Source organism: Aplidium turbinatum, chromosome 1, assembly GCF_918807975.1.
Source record: "Aplidium turbinatum chromosome 1, kaAplTurb1.1, whole genome shotgun sequence".
Taxonomy (NCBI): Eukaryota; Metazoa; Chordata; class Ascidiacea; order Aplousobranchia; family Polyclinidae; genus Aplidium; species Aplidium turbinatum.
Genome location: NC_137472.1, coordinates 49,064,566 through 49,090,150, shown reverse-complemented (window position 1 = coordinate 49,090,150; position 25,585 = coordinate 49,064,566). Strand labels below are relative to the sequence as shown.

Here is a 25,585-nt window from a genome sequence, read left to right as displayed (position 1 = left end):
ATAGGCAAGCTCAAAAGCATACAAGGACAAATTTTGAGGAAAATCGTAAGGCTGGCCACACTGAAGTTAGCTGTCCGTCCCGATAGCTCAGTTGGTTAACGCGTGACTTTGTGAACGAAGAGCTTCAAGATCAAGCCGCGCTGGTTCGACTCTCGGGGTGTGCGCTTGCGAATCCACTCTCCATTTAGTGGCACCTAATGGATGAAATAATTCCCCGGCAACAACACTTCAACAATCGGAAAAATTCACTCCGTCGATCTCGTCAACTGGCTCTGCGTCAAAAGCCTCTAGTCTACAAGTATGCCAAACTACCAGGAATAATCTATCAAGGCTTCGTCAGTTTAAGGATAAAGATTCAAAACCAACAATGTCGCTTATTAGGCAGTGTCAACGCTCCAGTGCGACTTGCGGATGTAGGTATCTATGCTCCCACGACACCGCCTCAGCATTATAACATTCCGGATAGCAAGAGTTTTATCGTTTCAACCTCTAGCGACATTAAATTATTGCAGATAGAGGCCTTTGTTCTTTAAACTTGGGCTTCAAACTGCTACAGAATTTAAAATCTAACCAAATATGATTAGCGACATGTATGTTTTGGTTAGCTTAAGTGTCGGCTTCCTAAGTCCATAGGCCTAGAGGTCACAAGGCGATATCACACTACAAGTTGGTTTGCGGTAGCCTACTGTATTTTTCAAATTATGAGCCCAAAATTATGGCAAAACACGTGTCGATTACTGGTGATTCTTGCTACAATCAGCTGCCGACAAATTCGTACAGTTGTTATTTCTAAACGTCAAATCCTTGACAACCTCTTTCTCACTCTTGTTCGACTGCGTAAAATTGTTTGTTCACTACAGAGCGACATATACAAAATTAATTACAAAAGTTTCTTGCCTTATTAGCCTACAATTAGGGCTGGATTCTAGTAAGTAATTACTTACCTGACCTTTACTTGTCACTTCCTTAAAGTAATTCTCAATTACTTGAAATTTTGAAGTGGGCCTACAATAAAATAAAAAGCTGCAAAATAAAAGCAAATATTTTTATGATGCCCTTTTCGTGTCTTGTCACTTTTTGCCTCAAATGAGGGTTTAAGGAAATTAAATAACTGAGCACACCTAGGAGAAGTAGACATGGATTTGAAGCGTTTAAATGAACAGGTCAAAGTTCCTCGTGACTGGAAAAAGGGCCTTGACATAATTGAAGTACGAGCAAAAGCCCTTTGGCAAAGAGATGTCACAATTTTGAAAAGTGAGAAGATGTTTGAATAGCCTACATCTTTAAATTCATGCAAGAAAATGGGTCCATATCAATAGAATTGCTCGCAAAATTAACAAAGAGGATTCAAGGAAGGTGAATTCTGTGGGATTACCATATACTTGAGCAGGGACGTTGAGAGGATATTTTGGAGCAGGTAGGCTGCTAATGAAATTTTTGAGCTCCAAATCAAGACACTTTTAAAGAAAGGCGCACCATATCCTATGAATACACAATGACTTCTTCTAGTTCCCGAGCCCTTAAAGTGCCTCTGACAGGAAAATAAATTCGCTAAATTTACCTAAGATACCAAAGAGATCACACTATCAAACTTCCCTGACCAGCAAATCGTAAAAAATATCAACAGGCTACTAAGTTACACGCTTGCAAACTTTCGTTCACATTTGGCGAATCTGGCACTCATTCAATTGCGAAAATAAAAACGGCAACACCGCTGTGACGTCACCATGGGTGGGAAGGATTTTTCTGTGGTGAATTGGTAAGGTATGGTACGACTACTGCAAAACGTCAATGTGTGAGGCTCTATTGGTCTAAAGCATGTGCAAAATGAGAATTACCGAAATGAAAAAGTCAACTTATTATTACTATCATTATCAGGTTTAGATCAAATAGGTTGAGTTTATTTTTATTAAACAGCATCTCAATTCAACTGAAATTGCAGTTTTTCTAAACTCTTGTAGGGCTACAATTTTGATAATTTTTTATTTGTCCTAATCTGGCTATAGCCATTTGCAGTGTAGGCCTAACAGCAGTATCTCACAAACAGTACCCTTAATTTATGGTTGAGGTATTGCCTGCAAATTGCTGTTTATGTGACAGTGTCAGTGACAAAGACGTGTGCTATCTTTTCATGCTTTCAAACAAAACAAGGTGCTGAGAAGAAAATAGTCAAAGTTTTCTTCAAGTGTTCGAAAGTGGGATGGACCATACAAAACTGGTCGTATATGTTCTCTTCATTTCACTGGAGATGATTTTGTTAACACCACCAACCCGATTTGGATCTAACCAGCAATGAGTGGCGTGCTGGGAACTCTAGGTGGTGCGTTTGCCATAGGTACAGTAGTTTGCCACTAGTGCGAGTCTGTGTCCAAGCCCAATGAATGTGTATGTTGCCATGAAGTGCCACAGACAAAAGAACTTTTGAAGAAAGACGCATCTAGCTGTGTTACTAATTTGAACGATTTTGAGGCACACTTACATCCTGCAGTTTTGAAGACTTTTTTTTATTAGGAGCAGGAAGAACTGGAGAAAAAGCAATAAACCAAAAGGAGAAAACGGAGACCTATCAAAAGAGTAAGGATGCTACATTAGGCTAAAATACCCCAAACGCTAAAGAATGCACACTAAAAGAAGTGATTTTATTTCCTTGCAGGCAGTAGGCTATCGGTAATTAGTCGCTTACAGGCATGTATTGGAGTGGATACTACAAGGTGATGCTCTCGAAAGCAACAATCGGATTGTGCTGCCGTCATGCATTGTTTGGCGAATCCGAAACAATTTTCAAGTCCAGATGGCCGTTAAATCGAATTTCAATGGCCAACTGAAGGCACATTATGAGAGAGAGAGAGAACTTTTATTTATTTATGAATAGTGATGAATAATTATGAATTAAATATGAATGATGATTCGTACGATTTCTTCATTTTTCACTTCAAGTATATTTTATGTTTTGTAGGAGCGTATTCAGTACAGTTTTATTAAACCGGAACTGCAAAAAACAATAAATCTTCGAAAAAAGCAACCGCTTGTACCAACTCCGACTAAACTGTGATCCACCAATTACATCTAGAAAGCATTTGTTTTATCCGTCGCTAACGACGCCCATCCAGGATGACGTAATACTACCTAAGTCGTCCCAGAGCAGTGAAACATGGAGTTTCGCCTGTGGTGGCGCTGCGGAGCAGTCGTTTTGTATATATTGTGCCCTAACCAGCCGAGCTTCGAGGTTAAGATTAAAAAGTTCGCTAAGCATAATTCTGCGCTAGGAAATGCTTAGAAAAGTTACTATACTTGGGTCCAACATGTCAGGGGCACTTTAAATTCATCTCCGGTCTAAAAGTAACCCCCGTCAACGCTACTGTACTTGGGAGTGCAGTCATTAAAAGATCTTTTTTGCACTCAATTCAGTTACAAAAGAAAAAAGAGTAGCTATTGGCAGAGGTGGGAATCGAATCAACGCCATCGAAATAACTATTCCCTTGCCCAAACCCATTAGGTCACGCTGTTGGTAGTGATACATTTATTATTCACTTAATTTACTTTATAAAAGAAATCTTTCAAGAACGCTCAGAAAATCACGTGCTGAGTCATATGACTGAAATCAGCTGATTCGTGGCCTATGTTAAAGTGTTTACCTGTAGATTACTTGGATCATAATGATCAGATGGTGGATTCTTCTTACTTGATTTGCCGTATTTAAAAAAAAAAGATCTGCATCAGACTTTTTCCTAAGAGGGGCATTGAAGCTGATGAAAGTGACCATGATGTCAACAAGGAACAGACAGAGAAAAATCCAAAGCAGAAATATTGGATGAACTTTTGTCTACAGGTTACAAATATCCTTGTCTTTCCGTCCAAGAAAACGTCTTGGCTGACATAAAAAAGGAGATCGCTTTTTACGAAGCCCCCGAAGAGTAACCCAAAGTCCTTAAAAATCTAAAATCTTGCCTTGCCTGACAGATTTAGTGGTGCGATACGGATGAGCCCAGCCTCATGGGCGAAACACGGTGTCTATCGCTGTCAATTCTTGCTACAATCGGCTGCCGAGAAACATATAGTTGATTGAATGGTCTAAATGGTTAGCGTGGAAGCTACACCGTTATGGTTAGCGAATCGCAACTACTTGCTGTACTTATGAGTACTTCAGCCTTGTGCTGATAGCCAGAAAGAACGCTTCCTTCTTCAGAATTTTGAATCTTTATTGCTTAAGTAAAAAAAATCCGTTACTTGAATCCAGCCCTTCTTACAACAATGCTTAGTGAGGTAGGCACTTTAACATCACCCACTCGTCGAAGAGTGCCTGCTTTTCAATGTGAAATTGCTTTGTGTTTTAGTCACAATTTTCCTTATAAACTCCATTGATTGCAGTCATTAAGATCCTTCTTGCACTCAGTTCAGTTGCAGAAGAAAAAATAGTATCAGTAGAGGGTGGGAATCGAACCCACGAAATCGAAATTACTACTCCTCTGCCCTAACCATTAGGCAACGCTGGTTGTAGCGAAGCATTCAGTTAAATTTCTTTGTATCAAAATTTTGCGATCAGAATATCACGTGTCGAGTCACATGACTGAAATCAGCTGAATCGCGAGTACGCTTTTCGAAGAGTGGGTAATGTTAAAGTGCCTACCGCTTAGTGATGGCACGATGCTTAACACATACACGCAGGATAGAAACTTTGATGCGTTTTTAACATTACAAGAGCATAAAAACTTCATAAGTTGCCACGAGAAGACACAATGCGTCCGAAAGTAAATAACTAAAACGGGGTTTCCTGGCTACGTAAGCAAAAGAAGGGGCTCCCCCGGTTTATCCCAAGGACAGTTGCACCGAAATCACTGAGAAAAAAACATCACAAGACATACACTCTTCATGCTGATTCATTCTATATTGGACATATAGATTTCATGACGCATGGACAATGAAAGATATGAACTGCGCTAACACGTGTTTATAAACCGACGACTGCCAGCTTGCAGGCAACGCAGTAGAACAGGTGTAAACACCAATATATTTCGCTTACATGCAAAACTCTACGTAAAAAACAAATTTAAGCATTAAAATTGTGCGAATTAGCATAACATGTGTAATGACAGTCTGTATACCACCACTTATCAAGAACAGTAAAAATTCGTAGCTATGGGATAAAACCATTTACGTTTAACTGCATAAAATGCTTATTTTTTGTACATGATATGGAGTAAAAACAAAACTTGTCTACACTAACGGATATTATGAACGTATTATTATAATGTATAGCCTATGTGCAATAGGGAATTGAAATATACTGTATAATAAAAACTGCTTTCATAAAGGCACCGGGTGTTAAGATGATACAAAGAAACTTCACAATGAGACCACACGTAGCAATAGTTTTCTATTTTACGATGCGGTTCAAAGCCTCCATGAGTGACTGGCCTAAACACTTTTGGTCGTTTTTCGAAGTTGTGTGACTGCCTTATTGGTTAATCTCTTTAGGGGATAATTTTTCAGTCCTTGTACGTTATGACAAAGATCGGATTCAAACCATTAGATGCAGTCACACATTCAGAAGTTGCTAATCAAGGTCTGATGGGGATTTAGCTCTAAATTGCTCTACTGGTTGGTACAACACATAATTGTACACATTCCAGAGATCAAATGCAGCAGTTGTAAATGAAGTAGCAAGCAGAGCCAAAACATTTACAACAAGCACTAACGAAAATTTCCAGCACAGAAGCTTTTCTGTGTTAGTTTTTGCTTTAAATATACATATGACTGTGCGAGCCGATAATAATAACTGGAAACTGATGTATAATAGTTTTAGTTATCAACTCAATGGTAAATGTAGTTTATATCTCTTTCAAAAGATAGTTAGGAGAAATCAAAGTGGAATCACAACAACTCAACCTACGAAAAATTCCTGGTTTCACTTTCACAAACGGTAAAACCATTCATTTGTTTGCACTTGCTGCGCAACTGTCAAAAAATATTTCAGTTCATGTAACAGCAGCACAAAGGCTGTATTAATCACCTGTTACTCAGACCAGTAACTTACACTAGCGACTCTGCTGTCAAGGGTAAGTAAGTTGTTTGTTGTAAGGTTGTCACGGTTGTAAGGTCAGCATCCAGATCAATTTGAACAATCGTACAATGTCATGACCTGCCATTAGATTTCGCCAAAGCGCTACTGTTGTTTTTAAACAAATTTTCTTTTGCTTCGACTTTTGTTACCTAAGTTGGGTAATTTTAAAAAACAAAGCACCGTGTATCAATCTGATCAGTTTAAAAATAATTGGGTTGGAAGAGTGACTTAACCAGTAGAATTCACCTAATTCGTCACCTCCAGGGGATAAAAAGGGAGTGTTGAATTAGGCGAATTGACGAATTATACAAACAGGTCAAACTATAACGACTCCCGCAGGGATCGACAAAAACGTGATAAATTCTACTGTAGTTTGTTTTACATTATTAAATTCGAATTGCTATTGCATCAGTAAGGCAATCGATCAAATGCATACAGATTTCAAAGTCATATAAAGCGTAAGTCAGTACCTGAAAAGTATATTAAGCATTGCAAATATCGAACAGGCACCGTGAGAATCAAATTAGTGACCTTGGCATTTTAGTGACTAGATAAACTACATACATTACAGGATCACTGCAGATTTTTCCGTGCCAGCACTTAAATATTTTATAGCCTACAAACAAACTAAACTAGCTAAACTACCTTCGTAATATATGGAAGGGTGGAAACAGTTTTGGGTGCTCGCATACATTGGAATATCTTGTAATAACACTCTGGAATGTGACAACACTTTTTCACCAACATTCCAATGTCAGAGCGAGTGCAAGGCGATTTCAACAAAGTAAACACAAAGGTATCCTAACATGTGATCACAAACGAAGAATTTACAAATTGATGAAAACGTGAAAACTTCAACTTCAAATTGAGCATAAAACACGAACAAGATCAGCAAAAAACAGTATAATAATGATGCAGTTGCTCCACGGTGTACGTTGCATTCAGGCATAGATTGCTTGAGATGGGCTCGTTGTGTCAACAGTAAAAATTTTAATCAAAGTGAAAAGCACGATAAAATATAAAGAAAAAAACAAAATGACAAATGTGGTTCACTTTCGTTGAAATTTGTAATCGAAAAGTTAGCAAATTAGATGTATCCCTATGTAATACAGGACCAATCAAATTTTATACGATAAAAGCACGGACTACATATGACCTACAAAATACTTTTTTGTTATTCACAATAAAAGTGTATTTCATAAAAGCAATAAAAGTTATGTTTTGTGTTATAAAACAATTTATCAAAAGTAGTTGCTTTGCTTTTGCTGGCCAACTGCGCTCCCTGCACGATACGACGCGTAGCCAAGCGTGGATCTGCTTGGTCGTATTTCAGTCACAGAGAACTGTTGAGGCAGAGTTTCGGGAAAAGCAAACGCGGATGAATACAGAAAACCCCTTTCAATCGGCACACAAAGATCGTGAGGAATTTTTCTAATATGAGAAGTTAATTACTGAAATAGCAAAAAATCAAACATTTTGCATAAGCGTACCTTAAATTGCTCATGAAAACATGACAAAATAGGTAAAAACTGCTGTTTTAGACATTTACCACTAGAAGAGGCCATGCAGCAGTATTAGCTATGACAAGCAAGCAAGTGTGAAACGAACAATGCCAATCCGAAAATATTCCCTGCATGGCAGCTAGCACAGATGCAAGCATTGTCCAAATACGCGACAACAATTCCATGACACTGGCATTAACGGCACGTTATAATGCAGTTTAGCAACGTAAGCGACTGGAGTCAGTAACACACAGTCACACAGACACAGCGCAACATATCCTTGGCATTGACCGAAAACATGTTGACACATTTAACGTTGCCAAACAGCGGCCAATAATCATATATTTTTCTTACATGTAACCTTGAAATATCTGTATCTTACGCAGCAGCTAGGCAGCGGTGACGTTGCTGAGCTGACTGAAAGAGACGTCGATTGCGCCATTGCTGTGGCCAGTGAAGTTTTCTGGACGATTGCGTTCCGGGGATTGTGAATTGGACTCAATGTCAGCGAGTTTGGGCGGACTACGACGTGATCGCATGTATGCGTAAGACTGCAAACAAAATCACATCAACTTGTTAACTCATGGTATAATAATGAATTTGAATCAAGGGCACTATTTGTGGGATCGCCGCTGGGATATCAATACCCTTACAATTTCGTAAAGCATGGTTTATTGTTGTACCAGCATACAAGAGTTCAGATACACTGCATTGTATGAAGAACATCTTACAGAAGATTAATTTGGCAAAAGTTGAAGACGAAACAACCATAAAATTGATTTTTTTGCTATGAAAAACTAAAAATAGTTTCGCCTAGTACTCAACGAGCTACGAGCACAAAGCAAAGGACATTGTTTTGGCTCAGCGCAACATCGAATAGCGGGTTTAAAGTCTGTACAGGTGTGCAAGCCACAACAGGCTTCGGCCAGTAACGGTTGAACTACATTTCTGAACTCAGTTTCTTAAGGTTCATGCAAATTCTACATATAAGAATTACTGAATTAGTGAAGCGTTTAAACCTTTTTTTTTTTAAAAAAAGTCACCGCTGCGTGGAACTAAGATGGCACCGACAAAGGGTCATTGATTACCGAACTCGTTACATTTACTACCGACAACGTGGTATGCAACATCCAACACATAGCTAAAGACAGGATGGGAGTTTGGGTGGGTGTCAACATTACAGGAGCGTAACTTCATGAGATGCAAATGAGGGAACACAAACTTCCTAAACCTTCTGCCTGAAGGTAAATAACCACAAGGGTCTGCTGGTCTACATTTTCATAAAAAAAATACTGAGTCTGGCAGAAAAACTTAACCCATATATGAAATTCAATGGTATATAATCGAATAAAACTACAACCGAAATGCTCATCAAAAGAAATTACTATCGAATTATACTCATTGAATGAAACTCCTGTGCGACCATTCGAAATTGTTACCGTAGCAAAGCTATTACAGTTAGACAGGTGGCTGAAAAACTTTGCAGTTCATGATGAATGATGATTTGCCATTTTGGTTTTAGTTTTTATGAATAACCCGTAAGTAACTTTTAGTGTAAGTTCAGCGTAGTGACGTAAGATGTGAACTCTACCAACAAATTTTATTTAGATTTAATAGTTGATAAGAACCTTTGTATTGTTCGAATGCAGAGATAGATGTTTCTCGAAAAGTATTGATTTAATAAACATTCATTATGACAATTTGTGTGAAGGATTCAGTGCTTTCTTTGAGTTTCTACAACAAACTTCCTATCTATTTGTAAAGGTGTGTGCGTGCCTCGAAGCATGGCCACTCACATGAGATAGCATACAGTAATTTAACCATCCATCACTTATATCGATCAAGATGACCTATAGTAACCTTGCTGTCATCGTCTATGAATCACGTGTTATGTGATTCGCCTCACCTACCACAGCCAATGTAAGATATTTTATAAGTCGATTTGAGGGTACCTTGACGCACGATATCAAGTGAAATAAGGGAATTATTTACGGGCTGTTGAAGTCTTGACAACTTATGGGCTACTGGAGTTTTGACAACTTTCGCGACGATTCAACGTCTTGAGATAGCAGAACGGTTTGCACTGAAATCATCCGACGATACTTAAGTCTATTGTTAACTTGAAATGGAAATCGCAGAACAAGAGGACATTGAACGGAAAATTAGTGAAGGGTAGTCAGACGTTGATTTAATGTAAAAAATGACTGACTAGCTGAGTTGTTCATTGTAGCGTGACTGAACACATAATACCGTTTGGCACAAATAGACAAACACAAAGTTTGTAGTATGGCATATGAGCCGGAGTTAGGCTTCAGCATCTTTCAAACAGGTAAATTAAACAAAGTGGTTCACTGGTCAATTTGGCTAAGGATGCAGAGCTTTGAACGCCCGGATATAGAAAAAATGTCAATTTGTTTTGGTCCTCCAAGGCACAATTTAGCCAAAAAATTGTTCATTTTACATTAATTCGGACATCTAAGTACGTTGAATCAATGTAAAAACAACAAATAAAAAAAATGCAAAACCTTCTCGGATATGATACCTATGTATCAACCATATACACTAGTTTCAACACTCAACAGTATAAATCGTCTTTAAAGTGTATACAAATGTTTAAACGACGAATAAAGCCGCTTGTAATTGTTTGACCCTCTACAAACATCATGTGACGGTCAACCGCACAAACTGGTTTTAGCGTAGCTTAGTAGCTACACCATTGTGGACTAAGTGTACAGTAGTTGTAAAAGATCAAACAAAGCCTACGATGCACATTGCACAACAACCATTTTTAGACTTCCTGAAAAACTTCAGCCACAGCGGCGACATTAAGAGAGAAAAGAGAAAACACATTTCGAGTTTGCACTGATTTCAGATCATATCATTCACTCAAGTATATCAAATGCAAAACAAGTTAGCAATCGGACTAGAAACGTGCAAAAAGTAATCATTAAACAAGTTCAGTGAAACCACAACTTACAATAAAAACAGCTACCGATGATCCCAGCACAATACCAGCAGCCACATCCGAGTATCTGTGCTTGAAGTCGTGTAGTCTGGTACCGCAAATCCAAAGTGCACACACCATCAAACCTGTTTGCACGATGTGTCTGAACAACCTCGTATGTCTTGATCTCATCAGATACTCAATATATATCTGTGAAGGCATCAGAACGGTATTAGACATAAATTATTAGATGATTGAAGGAGGAGACTGAAAGGTCGAAACGGTGTGCACTGTCTGCAGTTATATTGTATATATTACAAATGGCGTGACGAACTAGGATCGCATGATTGGAAATTAACAACCTTGTCCGCTGGTCCATTCCATTGCTTATTTCGAGTAGAGTTAAAATTCCACTCTTACAGTGGTATGGACATGTGATAAGGAGGGAGGAAGGAAGTTTTCTTAGAAAGGCACTAGATCTAAAGGTGGATGGGAAGAGGAAACGCGGTCGTCCAAGAAGAACGTGGAAACAACAAGTGAAGGATGAATTTAAAAAAGTCGGACTGAAGGAGGAAGATGCAAGGGACAGAGTGAAATGGAGAAAAGGGATTAAAACAATTGCTGCGAGGAAACAATCGGCCACCCCTACTAGTGGGGAACAAACCGACGATGGATTATGATGATGATGACAGTAAACTGTGAAGTAAACGGTCAAAATTTTAATATCATGTGCTCGCGTTTTGTCTCACAACGGAAGAGATAAAGAGCGGTGGCTGGTGGGTTGTGTTACAAGGTGTCCGTAAAACACTACCAGTTCAAAGTCTTGTCGGATGTTAAAGTGACATATAATCAGAAATTCAAAAAAAGGATAAAAAGCAAAACTTGAACAGAACTTTCACGCTTTTTACCCGAAAAATTTAACATGCACTTTCATTTAATGGACGTACCATACGGATTATAGCTGGTAAAGCCCATATGAGACTCAGAGGGAACAATTATTATAGACAGCTTTAACAGCTTGAAATAATTACCAACTGACACAAAGACAGCTGTCATTAAAATGAAACCTGAGATTGAAAAAATGTGAAACCTGCCTTCTGGCTGTATTTCTGCAATTCGTCAAGTGTTTTGCTACATTCTATGTTAAAAGTTGATTTGTTTTTAATTATATCGCATTAACGTCTGACTGCAAATAAAGGGCTACAAATGAAAAAACAAGATTCTTATCGCATTCCAATCGTGCAAAACTTTGATAAAGTTTAACACGCCTCTTCGTGGGTGATGTATCGATTTGCATGAAACTGACCACAGTCCTAGACAGCAAATCAGTCGTTTTTTACATTAAGTCAACGTCTACAAACGTTTTATCAAAGTAAAAAGCGACTGATTTGCTGTCTTAACGTCATATGAACAAAATAATACAAGCGATTATTTATAAATTTTACTATCCCACAGTGTTAATTAAGGCCAGCACCACAAACTATTGGTGACGTGTGGGACCGTGTGTGTATGCAGATGAAGTTGCATTTTCATCAATTTGCCAACTTACAACAAGAAATAGAGAAGTGTAGATGGAATACGATGCATGTCCGGATGGGAAGGACCGCCTGAAAAACAATATAAAGTTAACAAAACAGTAGGAAATATGCCGGAATGGCCGTTTCGGTGAGTCCGATTACTATTCGGTGATTTTTTTAATTTTTTTTTTAAATTATCGGGTACCGTAGCCTAATTATCATTGCCGTTTTAGGGTTAGGGGTTAGAGGTTAGGAACTCACCGAATAGTAGCAGACCCGAAATATGCAGTAAATCGAAATATAGCGGTCTACGACTAAGCAATTATCTCGTATAAGTTACGACGTCAAATAAAAACTTCTGCACGATTACTGTGCTTGAAAATTGTTAGTTGTAGCTTGAAAAATGACCAGTTATTGACCAAAAATGTTGTTTATTGCTACCGCTGTTTTGCAGTGGTTTCAAATATTGAATAGTTTGACTAGAGTCTTTGTAACGCTGTTTATTTGCTAAATGAAATTTTGTACCGTTATTCTTGTTTATATTATATTACAGAAAAGAATCTATTTACAGCGAAAATATTTCATAGCTTTGCTATAAAATGTTGTTGAACCACAATAAAAGTGGAAACATTGCTTTACTTGAAGGTCAATGAACTGTTTTATGATCTATTATGCATGGGCTCTATCCAAGGGGGGGGGGGGGGGGGGGGTGATCACCCCCCCACTAATTGGAGTGAGGGGGGGTGATCAATGCAAAATCACCCCCCACTCATTTGGCTCTGAAAAGGTTTTGTGATATTTTATTGATCAAATTTTGAAAAATATATTTTCGCTGTTGACACATTTTGAATTTTTTATCAATATGAATATATATTTCATTTCAATATGATGTTTTGGTTTGGCAACCCTGAACTACAAGCCAGGCGTTTACACTGTGTTTCAACTTAGCTTGCTTGGTAGCCACTTTAATCAGAAAAAATTCTGCCACTGCAAATGACTAGAATGACACCGCCAACCAATCAGAACATGTTATAAGAGGCTACCGTCCAATTGTGACTTTCTCGCACTTAGCCAGAGAGATAATCTTTGCTTTGAACTTTATTTGGTAATTACAGAAGAAAAAAGAGCAATAGCAGTCGAACCCACGTCAATGAAATGACTACTTTCTAACCCTAACCCCTAAAATGCCAACCAGCTGCCAACTTAGTCGGCAGCAGTGGCCGAGTGGTTAGCGCGTTGGGCTCGCAGTCGAGAGCCTGCATGTTCGACTCCACCCCCCCGCACTTGCTGTTGTTTCTCTGGGGAAGAAACTTCACTATGAGTATAATTGCCTCTACTCAGTGATCGATTTCGAGTAATGGGTACTGGGTAGTACCAAATTTAAGTCATAAGTAGAGTAGACAACCGGAAACAGACATTGCCGTCGGCTACAGCGTGGGTCAGGTGTACGTCAGAAGGCGTACACCGATGCATAGCGCTCAAGTCCGCTTTCTCGCAATGCAGGGTAAAAATATGAAAAACAAATAAACAAACAAACAAACAGCTGATAGAAAATCCAGCACTTGATTTGCTTTGTATCATCTTCTTTTCGCCCTTTTTCACGTCACGAAAAACGTAGTTTATGATTGGTTCGAGTTTTCATTTGCAGTGCCAGAAATATTTCTTGTTAAGTGACTACCAGTTTGCTTACCCAAAAATGCCCTTTCCGAAACATACTTTGTGAAACGACTTGGAAACCCTATGCTTCGATCAGAAAGAAGCTGATGCTGCAATGGGGGATCTGGGGGGCGCAGCCCCCCAGAAGTTGAAATGACTATGACGATTTTAGCCCACTGTCCAAAAATCACCCCCCCCCCCCGAATTCTAAAAGTGGATAGAGCCCCTGCTATTATGCATATATACAACCGCGCAACTACAAAGCCTAGCTTTTACAAATTTGAGAAAAATGTATGAATAAATAACCCTTGCATTGTAAACGTAAAAACGAAAATTCAATAGTCATAATATAGCTGCCTGGTGTCAAGTGTACACAACCTTGCAAACAAAATTTCAAATTTAAACGAGAGGTTTTGCAGGTTGTCTTTCACTACATGTGTTTTTTATATTCAAGCTGGAACAAAGAAGTGACTGCAAAATTGAACAGTGAACGCTTACGCAGGCTGGTCGTGGTGGCCTTTCCTCTTTTAGATAGGTAAATGCTCAAACCATTATTCTTGTAATGTTGGGTCTTAGTGTCCTGGTGTTCTTAAACTCATAAACTGTCTATAGGTAGATCATGACTGAAATTGTATTTTGAAGTTTAGGCGAACTTAGTGCTAAGTTAATCTCAGTATTTGCAGGCGGTTGTAAATTTCGATTATTGCATAGAAAATATCGCATTAACTCAATAATGTTTCGGTTTTGCTGCCACAAAAACCTTCACCTTGCTTTGCTCACTCTCGTAGGAATGTCTTCTGCAGGTATCACAGGATGAGACGTCCGAGTACACACGTAATTCTCTATGTAGATATGCTGGTTTGCAAGTGTACACGTCACATTCGGCTGACAGACATCCAAGAAGTGAGGTCTCAGGGTGCCGACGGAAAATTTTAAAGCATCCGTTATAAACTGGTTGATTGCCAACCCCACTACGTAATAACCTTTAAAAATAAACAGGATTTCGTTTCAATGCAAGCATACAATATCTTCAGAGAACTATTTTGCAGTCACAGTCAATCCTACTTATTAACCACACAAATTGATAGTCTTATCGGCCTACAACAGTGTTTTTCAACCTTTTTTGCACCGCGAACCCCTCAGAGCAATCAACGTAGCCTGGTGAATCCCCATCATAAAAATATTTAAAACAAAATATAACTAAATTTGATTCACGATGACATTAAGCTATGTCTCGTTTCGCTGTGCTAATGCAAACTTTTCAAACCAAAAACGTTTTTTCGCGATGTTATTAGCCTATATTTCTGTCGATTATTTCCATTTCCCAACAAGCTTGGCTTGATTACAATTTACAAGTAAAAAAATATTGAGTACAAGGTACATTTTTACTGGTTGAATTTATTGTAATCTTTATGGAATTAGTAAAATCAGTTTGAGTAAGATGGTTGGTGATGCATCTTTTTAACAAGCTTGTCAATGCGTGGAACTGTTGCTGAAAGAACTTTCAAACAAAATACCCTACACACTGAAATTGTTCAACGTTGTTGGAAACGATACTGACAAATCCATATTTGACATAGGATTTCGCATAATCGCGCTTTTTTTTCATAGCAGGGTTACTGGGGTCATTACTGGGGATAGGAGTCGCGATCTCCAGATTGAAAACCACTGGCCTAAAAGAATAAAACTGCACAGAAACATATAGATTTGGAAGTTTGGGACCGACGAAACAAGTAGTTGGATCAAGTAGGATCGGATGTCGTTTAAATGAAATGTTCTGTGTGGCACCCAGTAAGTTAAAATTGACAATTTGCATTACTGTGAAGCTGTAGTTGTGTTTGAAAAAAAGGAAAAAAATAAGATTCCATACATTATACCCACAGTCCTACAATAAAAAAAATATACAGTATAATCAGTGATACAACCATGAGTATAAGTGCCAAGATCAATCAGTATTATTTCATTGATACCTACTACTGCCAACGTAACTCCAAAGTCCAAATATTACACGTAACTCCAAATCTTTAAAGTACAAACTGATGAAGTTCATACATAGACGAGTAACAACATATTGAAGTAACCTGCATTTCATATCTTACCAAACACTCTGTAGAATTCAACCAGCAGAGGATGAAAGGAGCTCTTGCGAATAGATGAAGGGTATTTCTTGAACAACCATATTTCGACGGGTAAAACCTGAAAAAAAATAAACAAAATATATACTCCAGCAATCATGACAAAAATAATCATGACATTTGTAAATGGACGTGTCTGTTGAGGCGGTATTTTCTTTGATTAAGACTTCAAAGGATGATTAATCTGATTCAAAAATGCGATACAAAAATGAAATGGTTTTGAACTCAAGGTATAGAATATCACGTAATATTCGTGTTGTATAGCAATTTAATTGCAAGGTAATTCTGGGCTCTTTAAGAAACGATTCTCAGTTAATACATATCCGGGGGATGAGACTGTTCTAATTCGTTGTGAGAATATGGGAAGAAAACAAAAACAAGCGCTTGCTTGTCAATGCTAGTTGATGCAGTTCTTTAAACTGAGTGAAACATTGCACTGATGGAGTGATGGGTCCACCATTTATGGTATTGCCACGCTATTGGTGCAGCACCATGAATAGAATGCTTGCAAGCTTTCCCAAACTGTTATTTTAGTTAGAGAGATCTAAGTTAAGTTACCCTCTCGAGTACAAAAGGTCAGACATATGGAATTAGGCAATCTCTATGTTTTGACTAAAAAAATTCACTTTAATGTAACAGTGCAATTTGGGGCGACAGCACCTTCTAAGGCCACAATTTGACTTTCAATTATGGTACAATTCTGAGTATAAGCCTCATATTCTGCAGAAGACCGTTTTCCAGTGGTGTCAAAATACCAACTTCACACTTGGCACATTTTCATTTAAGGACAAATAAATTTAAATTATATTTCGGAGTACAACCTTCAAATATGTCAAAAAATATATACATACTTTATGCACTACAGATGAAATCGGTAAATCGTATCACCTGTTTGTCAGACGTTTTGATACGAATATCCAATTGATATACATAACCAATTTGCTCTAAAAAAGGTTTATTGTAACTTGCTGGGAATATGATGTGGTATTGCTGGGAATGTTCTTACTATATGCTGCAGTGTACATTACAATTGCTGCAATCCCACCAACTGTTTGCAATGCTGGTTAAACTTAAGAGTTCATTAGTTCTGTGTTACACAACACAATATTGCCAGCGATCGTTCCAGAGCATGTACAATCAAAGTATTTTTTCTGCAAAAGGAGGCAATCAGACTTCTTTTTATCTTATCAATCTCTGTGACATCACAAACAACGCGAACTTTGATCGCTGGCGTTTTTTTTCAAGCATGCTATTTTTAGCTCCTCAGCTGTTGTGTAGTTAACGTGGCCTGCAAAAATCGAGGGGTGTAAGAAAAGAGCCGCTTACGTGTTTGTTTTGAAATCGTTAAGGTTTTCTTTTTCAAGTTATTTGAGCTGTCTCGTAAAATAACTAATTTGCAATGTTCTTTAACCGAACGAAACTGCACAAATGAAATCACACACTACATGTCACAACAGTAACTTTATTCAGTAATTTTTTAAAAATTGCCAAAAGTTTTCTGGTTTTAACTTTTGGACATTGTGTTCAACACTTCCCTCTCAAGCCAAAAAAACTTCTCCATGTCCGTTCCTTGTCCATGTCTTTAGTCTAGGTCCGTTCCTTGGAATCGCCGACAGATGACATCAAACGTGCTCATTGAAAATTAAAACGTCTTTATTGTTCGGAGGAGGTAGTTTTCATCGACCTACTTCACACTTTATTGTATTTACTAGTAAGTGTGATGATTCTTTTTGTCTGCTCTTTTGCTTTAATGAAACCCAGCTGTGCGAAAATTGTATGTTTGTACTGCCATGTCTTATTGTCTTACACATCAAATTACGACATAGAATTAGAGTATTAGACTATAGTACAGACACCAGTCTCTATTTTGATCGCACCTGTCTGTCTCACCTTTGCATCATTTCGCCTTTGAGTGTTGCAAACAATCTTGCGAAATAAAACACTAAAACAGACCGGAATGGCCCGTTTCTGTGAGTCCGATCCCTATTTAGTGATTTTGTCATTTTTTTTTTAAATTATCGGGTACCGTAGCCTAATTATCATTGCCGTTTTAAGGTTAGGGGTTACAGGTTAGGAACTCACCGAATCGACTCACCGAATAGTAGCAGACCCACCAGACATTCTCTTTTTGCCTTTCGGTAGAATTATATGATTATATAAATGAAGTAGGTATGCAAATGAGAAGCAAATCCTGATACTATTATCCGACTTATTCTTTGAAGCGAGATACGCTTAACCTAACCAAGTTAACATTAGATAGGATTTGGTTTGGAACTTTAGATTTTGATCCAAATAAACGATTGATATCTTTAAGCGGTAGGGTATGTGATTAACCGATTTCGTCTGTGGTGTCAAAACACATCTAAAATAAGAAATATTTTAGATCGTTTTTATTTAACAACACAGAGGTACAACAAATAAAGTACGTCTATGATCTTACCACCAATAAAACTAGGGAAAAACCAATTATGAAACTTGCAGCAGAAGAAATTGTGCTGTCATGATAAGGATATCGAATTGAGTCATCGTCACAGAAAAATCCATTACGAGTAATTGGAACAATGTCCAGCAGATTGTAGACCCACAATGGAATGGTAACTGAAAAAGAAAAAACTTGGCACTACAGGTCACAAGTTGAGATGTAACTGATATATTCTGCAAAGCCCAAGAGTTTTTTTAAAACAAATTTTAAACTTTTTGTTGGCCAGGTAACATTCTAAACAATTATTTCTTTGTTGTTCAAAGTGAATCCCACAACTAATAAATAATATGTCAATTATATGTCTGTCCATTATTAATTATATAGATAAACATAAATTTGCTCAGGAGTAAGTCAGTTTTTTGACTTGCAGACGTGGGATCCTGACTCTTGGTTAGCTACCATTGCTGCACTACAGTGGATATCACTAAAAGTGGGGTGCAACCTATTCTGTCCCCTGAACACTTCGTCTCCCCATTTCGTTCCCTGAAAAGGTCAAGAAAAAAATACAACAAAGCCGAAGTCGCTGATTGAAGTTGCCGCAACCATTTCAAAATTTTTCCTTTGAAAAGATCGACAAAAAAAACAGAGCCGAAGTCGCTGATCGGAGTTGCCATAAACATTTCAAAATTTTTCCTTTGAAAAGATCGAGAGAAAGAATACAAAAGCGCCGAAGTCGCTGATTGGAGTTTCCATTGCTGGAGTTGCTGAAACAGTTGACCAGTGACCACGCTAAGTATCTTGAAATAATAGTTGATGAAATGAACCTCACTTTCGGGTTAGGGTTATCGAATTAAGATTAGGGTTAGAGTTAGTCACACTTGTTTTTTTGTGGTGGCCCAGAAAAATTTAATGATTAATTCAAGGGGAAAATTTTAAAATGTTTACAGAAACTCTGATCAGCAACATCGTTTTTTTTTTCTCGATTTTTTCAGGGGACGGAAAAAGTTGCATCCCTAAAAGTGTGTTCTGGAGTTTGTTTAATTCCCAACACTGTTAAATAGTGATGCATCGGGATAACATCTTAACCGAAGCCGAATGTTCTGGATAGAGAATTGCAACTTCGGCCAGAGCTTCCGCCTTACATTATATTTATTTCATTATACGTGAAAAACGTTTTCCGCACATATTTTTAATATGTAAAAATGCTATGTTCATTCAGTTTCAATAAACTATTAGGCTATACAAAGATAAGGATATTCATTTATGATAATTAAGATAGAAATTTGAACATCAAGCAACACTGCTTTTGTAAACAACATGTCTGAGGAAAGCGTTGGCTGTACCCTCGTAAAAAATAATTTCTTGAAGAAATTACTGTTTTGCTACTTTCATGTATTTTTTGTGACACCGCAACAAAGCTTTTACCTTTCCTAAAGAGAACCACAATACAAAAATTTTAAAACCACTGTGCTCTGAACATAAACTATATTATATAAGCAAGGATTATGATATTTCCACTTACAAATGAATATACATAAAACATCTAATCCAACTTTGAATAGTGCTTCTAAATATTCAGACCTCATGTTTGCTGAGCACGTCAATGTAAGCTGGTAACTGCAGTAGACTTAGGAGTTTAATTTAAAATCTACACAGCCTACTAAACATAAATGAAGGTAACAATTAGGCAGAGGCTACAGTTACAAAACCATATAAATTTATATACATACAAGATTATCGGTGTTGGTGTACAAGTCTCCGCCCTGGTCAAAAATATTATTACGTGAATGTACGGTATATACATCAAAGATTAGAATCGGCCAAGGCATATACCGTAGGGTGAAGTGTCTGAACAGTATTCAACAAAGCGAAAGCTGTTTCTGCTTTTACTACTTTTCCTTTACTTCGCTATTTTCTTAACCTACCGTACTAACCTTCAGGGTCAGGTTAAAATATACATACGGTAGTAAAGCAAAGGTAAAGTAAGCCTAGTTAAGACACAAAACAGCTACGTACTTCAATCTATATTTTCGGTCTATTCCAATCAATGGTATCTGGTATTTTTGACTAGGGCGAAGACTATGTACACCAGCTCTAGAATGGAGCTGGTATACAAGTCCCCCTCCCCCCTTGGTAACTCATGACAAAGACAGGACTCCACCAAACATATAGGGTGAAACTACTTTACCTTTGCTTTACTGTTCACACTTCAATCCACATGTTTTGGTCAATTCCTTTTTGTCATGAGTTACCAGGGGGGGGGGGGGGACTTGTATACCAGCTCCTCGCATTTTTTGTACATGTCATAAATAACAATCTACACACAAAAGTTCACCCACAAACCATATATTGCTGGAAAAAGGAGGAAACAAGCTATCCAAAAATATTTACCCTGTTAGGCTGGGGCAATCCATTAAGGGTTTATACCATTTTGAATTTGTATTATACATAAAATCAACCGATTGTCTCCATTGCAGCCCTAAAAACTCGAAAATGGCTAGAGGAAGGGCTTCAAACTGCATGGTGATCTAGTAGGGTATCCTAGCCATAAATTGATAGAGGAGATTTCTTTGAACTCTTTTATTTTTTTAAATATAAAAAATTTCATAATTTGACTTCAGGATTTGGTAACAAAATATTTAGGTGCTAGTTTAGCATCGTTTGCCTTGGTCAGTGACGTCATGAAAATGTGTGACGTCATGCAAAAAAACGCAACTACTTTTAGGAAGGGTGCAAAAACGCGGAATAGAAGTAAAATTATTATTATTATTTATTTGCAATCAGACTCAAAGTCCATAGAATTCAAATTTTTAACAGTCATCACACAAAATATCAGACTAACACAACATCAAGCAGGCTACATCAAACAACGTACAAAATACTGTTGTAGTGAATATAAAATGTAGAATTAAAGTAGTAATCAGAAGACATAACATTGCGCAAAAGTGGATTAATTGATCTTTTGCAACGTTCTACAAATGCATAGCAATTTTTTCTAATAGAGCATCAAATGCATCAAATAGATAGAGCATCAAATGTTAACACGTCGTTCTGTACCTGATACACTCTAGCACTGTCGCATCTCGACAACTTGTGGATAATTCTGTACGAGTCGTTGTAAGCAACTCGTATGCGATTTAAAGTAGAAGTTTTATAATTACACCATAGCTGCGAGCCTGCGAACCATACATTGGCATACAATATGATTTGTACATTACATTTTTAACCTCGGTAGAGCAATTTCCAAACTTGGACCTAAGCTGATTGGCAGCGACATAAAGAGATCGCACTTGCCTTTTAATATCTGCGTCATCACTGATGGTATCATCAATCAGTATACCTAAATATTTCACTTGTCCAACAAATTTAATTTGTGTATTGTACAGCCATTGTATTAAAAGCGGAATGGCCATTGATTTTTAAATATTTGTAGTGAATAGTGCCTCCAGCTTTCTCATTTCTGCTTAGATCGTTGGAAAGCACAATGCTTCATCTACCCGAATGAATTAATTGCCAAGGCGATTTGATCATTCTAGCGCTAATTTAAACTTTACTATTTTGTACCAATTCTCAGCAATTCAATTTTTACAATAGAAATACCAAACCAACACAAATTAAAAGAGTATGTCTTGCTTTATTAACCTAACAACTTTCACGTTTATATGTTATCTAAAAAACGAGAAATCGTTGTTCAAACGTAACCGCTCAACGAAGCTTTTTTCCAATGCATTTTTCAAGGCGATTCGATCGTGGTTCAGTATAAGCCGCCCACAGTTTGCTGTGATCGGTGAATAGTGCCTCCACCAAATATGCTGTAGCTTTCTCATTTCTGCTCGGATTCTAACAATTTTACTATCGTTGGATGGCATTATGCTTCATCTACCCCAGCGTTTCTTAACCTTTTCTGACTCTAGCACCCCTGTAAACAGGCCTGAACAGTCTAGCACCCCATAACTATTGTTGACATACGGCTACTACAGTGCCAATACAAAAGTTTAGTAGAGGCGGAAATTTTGACATGCCTTCAGATCGCTGGCGATATATTTCGTAATGAAGTCTCTTGTTGTTTAACAAACTGTGCAGTGGTTTTAACGAAGCTGATTCAAGATTTGGTATTAGACTTTCATTCACCAACAGAAATTCAATTATAACCATATGTAAGTGAATCAACTCTCTTAAAACAACAGCACAGTTTGTTAGGCGACAAAAAATACAATAAAAAAGCATGTCAAAATTTCGGCGCCGCCATAAAACTTTGGCCTGCACTATTGAAAGAAAAGCAATGTACAAATTGATCATTTTGTTTATTCTTCAAAACTACTGTCGTCATTGGCTCATTGGCGATAAAAGAAATAGGAAAACCCGAAAATAGTGAAAGAACATGGAAAAACTTAAGCATATACTTAAGTTACCCAGCTGGGTAACTAGTTACACATGTATTTATCAATGTGATTTCTGTTGTTGCTTATATGTCTGACCAATTTCTCTATTCGAGGCATGTTGGTCAAAGCCACTCTCATATCGTGGAGCAACCCATGTTGAAGGCGGTTCCGGACAATGGTTTTGATTTGGAGCATATAGCGGAGAACGCCTTTTCACCCAGGTAGGTAGTCGGAAATGTAACGATCAGTTCCAATGCTGCTCGTGCCAATGCAGGATATGCTGTCAACTGATCACACCAGAAATCAGCAAGCGGAAGTTGACGAAATTTTGTCCGACAACTCTGATTCACTTGCATGTCAATCAGCTCCTCTTTTAGTCTATTATCATCACTTATGTCTGCCAAAAAGGGCTGCTGTATCCACTCTGGATATGAGTGATTTGTGGAAACGTATTTTGCCATGGTGGTTTCTAGAAGCGAGAGGTGTGCAACAATATTATAACAAAGCACCCACCAGGTAAGTTCGCACAATCTACTCAGGATCAATTTGCGTACTTGACTGGGAGATGACTACAATAACAGCAAATCATGTAGGCTACTTCGAAATAGCAATCCTTGATATGACAACTGCTGATACTGTCAGAAAAACGAAAAAAAAAATGCAGAAAAGTAAAATGGCATTTTTTGATATCATACTGCATGCATTTAGCACCCCTACAGTCTATTCCAGCACCCCAGGGGGTGCTAGCACCCCCGGTTAAGAAACGCTGCTTTAAAGGGATACTAAAGGAAAAACCTGACTTGGCGATTTTCCATGTTCTTTGTGTTTAACATGCTACCATAAAACAATTTTCAATAAAATTTTGCCCCATTGCGGTCTGACCACCATTGCGCGCGTGCTTTTGTCAGAGCTTTCAAAACGGGAATTTGCGTAAGCAGCGAAGCGTGCGACTGTACAGCCTACGTCATAAAGGACAAGCAACAGCTCATCGAGCAATATTTCTTACTGCGGGCGATTTAACTGTAGCCTATGTATTTTCTTATTAACCAGAGTTTCTATGATTACAATCGGTAGTTTTTATACTTGGAGAATGAAATCATGTTTTGTCTAGTTCAAATACTGCATTCAAAAAAATGGCATACACATGATTTTACACAACCAACCAACTCTACATATGCCACTGTGTAAATTCACGCCCGTCTGATCACATAGGCTACATTTCTTGGACCAACAAAATGAGCGATTTTATGCAGATTTAACAGGACATTGAATTGCTTTTCATAGTTTAGTGCATTTTTCACTCGGTACAGACTTAGGCTACATATTACTAAGGCTATTTTAATTTAACCTAAAAAAATTCTTGTTTACTTTATTTTTACTGAACGGAATTGATAACTTGGAAACAAATAAGGCAATAGCAAGTCAAGTCAATTTATTTTGTTTCAACAGCGACATTAACAAACAAGCAGAGTAAATGTAATCATGCATGTCCAATTGTCCATCTAGCACAGCGTTTCTTAACCGGGGGTGCTAGCACCCCTTGGGGGTGCTAACTGCATGCTGTATAATATCAAAAAATTCCATTTTACTTTTCTGCATTTTTCGTCTTACTGCCAGTATCAGCAGTTGTCATATCAATGACTGCTGTTTCAAAGTAGCCTAGGCCCTACATGATTTGCTGTTTTTGTAGTCATCTTCCAGTCAAGTTCGCAAATTGATCCTGAGTAGTTTGTGCGAACTTACCTGGTGGGTGATTGTTGCTCACCTCACACTTCCAGAAAGCACCATGGCAAAATACGTTCCCACAAATCACTCATATCCACAGTGGATACAGCAGCCCTTCTTGGCAGACATGAGTGATGATAATATTAATAAACTAAAGAAGGAGCTGATTGACATGCAGATGAATCAGAGTTGTCGGACAAAATTTCGTCAACTTCCGCTTGCTGATTTCTGGTGTGATCAGTTGACAGCATATCCTGCATTGGCACGAGCAGCATTAGAATTTATCGTTCCATTTCCGACTACCTACCTGTGTGAAAAGGCGTTCTCCGCCATATGCTCCAAATCAAAACACTTGGCCGGAACCGCCTTCAACGTGGGTTGGTCCACGGTATGAGAGTGGCTTTGACCAACACGAAGCCTCGAATAAAGAAATTGGTCACACATAAGCAACAACAGAAATTGCATTGATACATGTGTAACTATAGTTACCCAGCTGGGTAACTTAAGTATGCTTAAGTTTTTCCATGTTCTTTCACTATTTTCGGGTTTTCCTATTTCTTTTATCGCCAATGAGTCAATGACGACAGTAGTTTTGAAGAATAAACAAAATGGTCAAATTTGTAGGCCTACATCGCTTTCCTTTCAATAGTGCAGGCCAAAGTTTAATGGCGGTGCCAAAATTTTAGCATGCTTTTTGATCACTGGCGGTATATTTTCTATTTTTTTGTCGCCTAACAAACTGCGCTGTTGTTGAAAGTTGATTCGCTTACATATGGTTATAATTGAATTTCTGTTGGTGAATGAAAGTCAAAGACCAAATCCTAAACCAACTTCATTAAAACAACTGCACAGTTTGTTAAACAACAAGAGACTTCATTACGAAATATATCGCCAGCAATCTGAAGGCATGTCAAAATTCAGCCTCTACTAAACTTTTGATCGGTACTGTAGTAGTCGTATGTCAACGATAGTTATGGGGTGCTAGACTGTTCAGGCCTGTCTACAGGGGTGCTATAGTCAGAAAAGGTTAAGAAACGCTGCTTTAAAGCATGAAGTTTAACGCTTTTTATCTGGTCAGTATGGAAAGTTTTGCAATGTATAATGCATATTTCAAACATGTACCATGCGGTTCAGCGAACATGTTTATCAATATATAATTGTATATTTAAGTCTTCAATAATAAACTCTCAAACTCGAACTCCAGACCCAAACTTTAGTAAACTATTAGCGTAAACTAAAAT

At 37.9% G+C, this 25,585-nt stretch overlaps 1 protein-coding gene across 1 annotated transcript; it reads right to left on the bottom strand.

The window, feature by feature from the left end:
- Window positions 1-4,189: 4,189 nt before the first annotated feature.
- On the bottom strand, window positions 4,190-19,899 carry LOC145770941 (phospholipid phosphatase 1-like). The gene is made up of 7 exons (XM_082582685.1): window positions 19,760-19,899; window positions 18,256-18,413; window positions 15,780-15,876; window positions 14,447-14,663; window positions 12,057-12,114; window positions 10,541-10,717; window positions 4,190-8,114 (listed from the first exon to the last, which is right to left on the bottom strand). Exons 1-7 carry the CDS (start codon window positions 19,821-19,823, stop codon window positions 7,953-7,955), a joined length of 933 nt encoding a protein of 310 aa, XP_082438811.1. The 5' UTR covers window positions 19,824-19,899; the 3' UTR covers window positions 4,190-7,952.
- Between the last annotated feature and the right edge of the window lie 5,686 nt (window positions 19,900-25,585).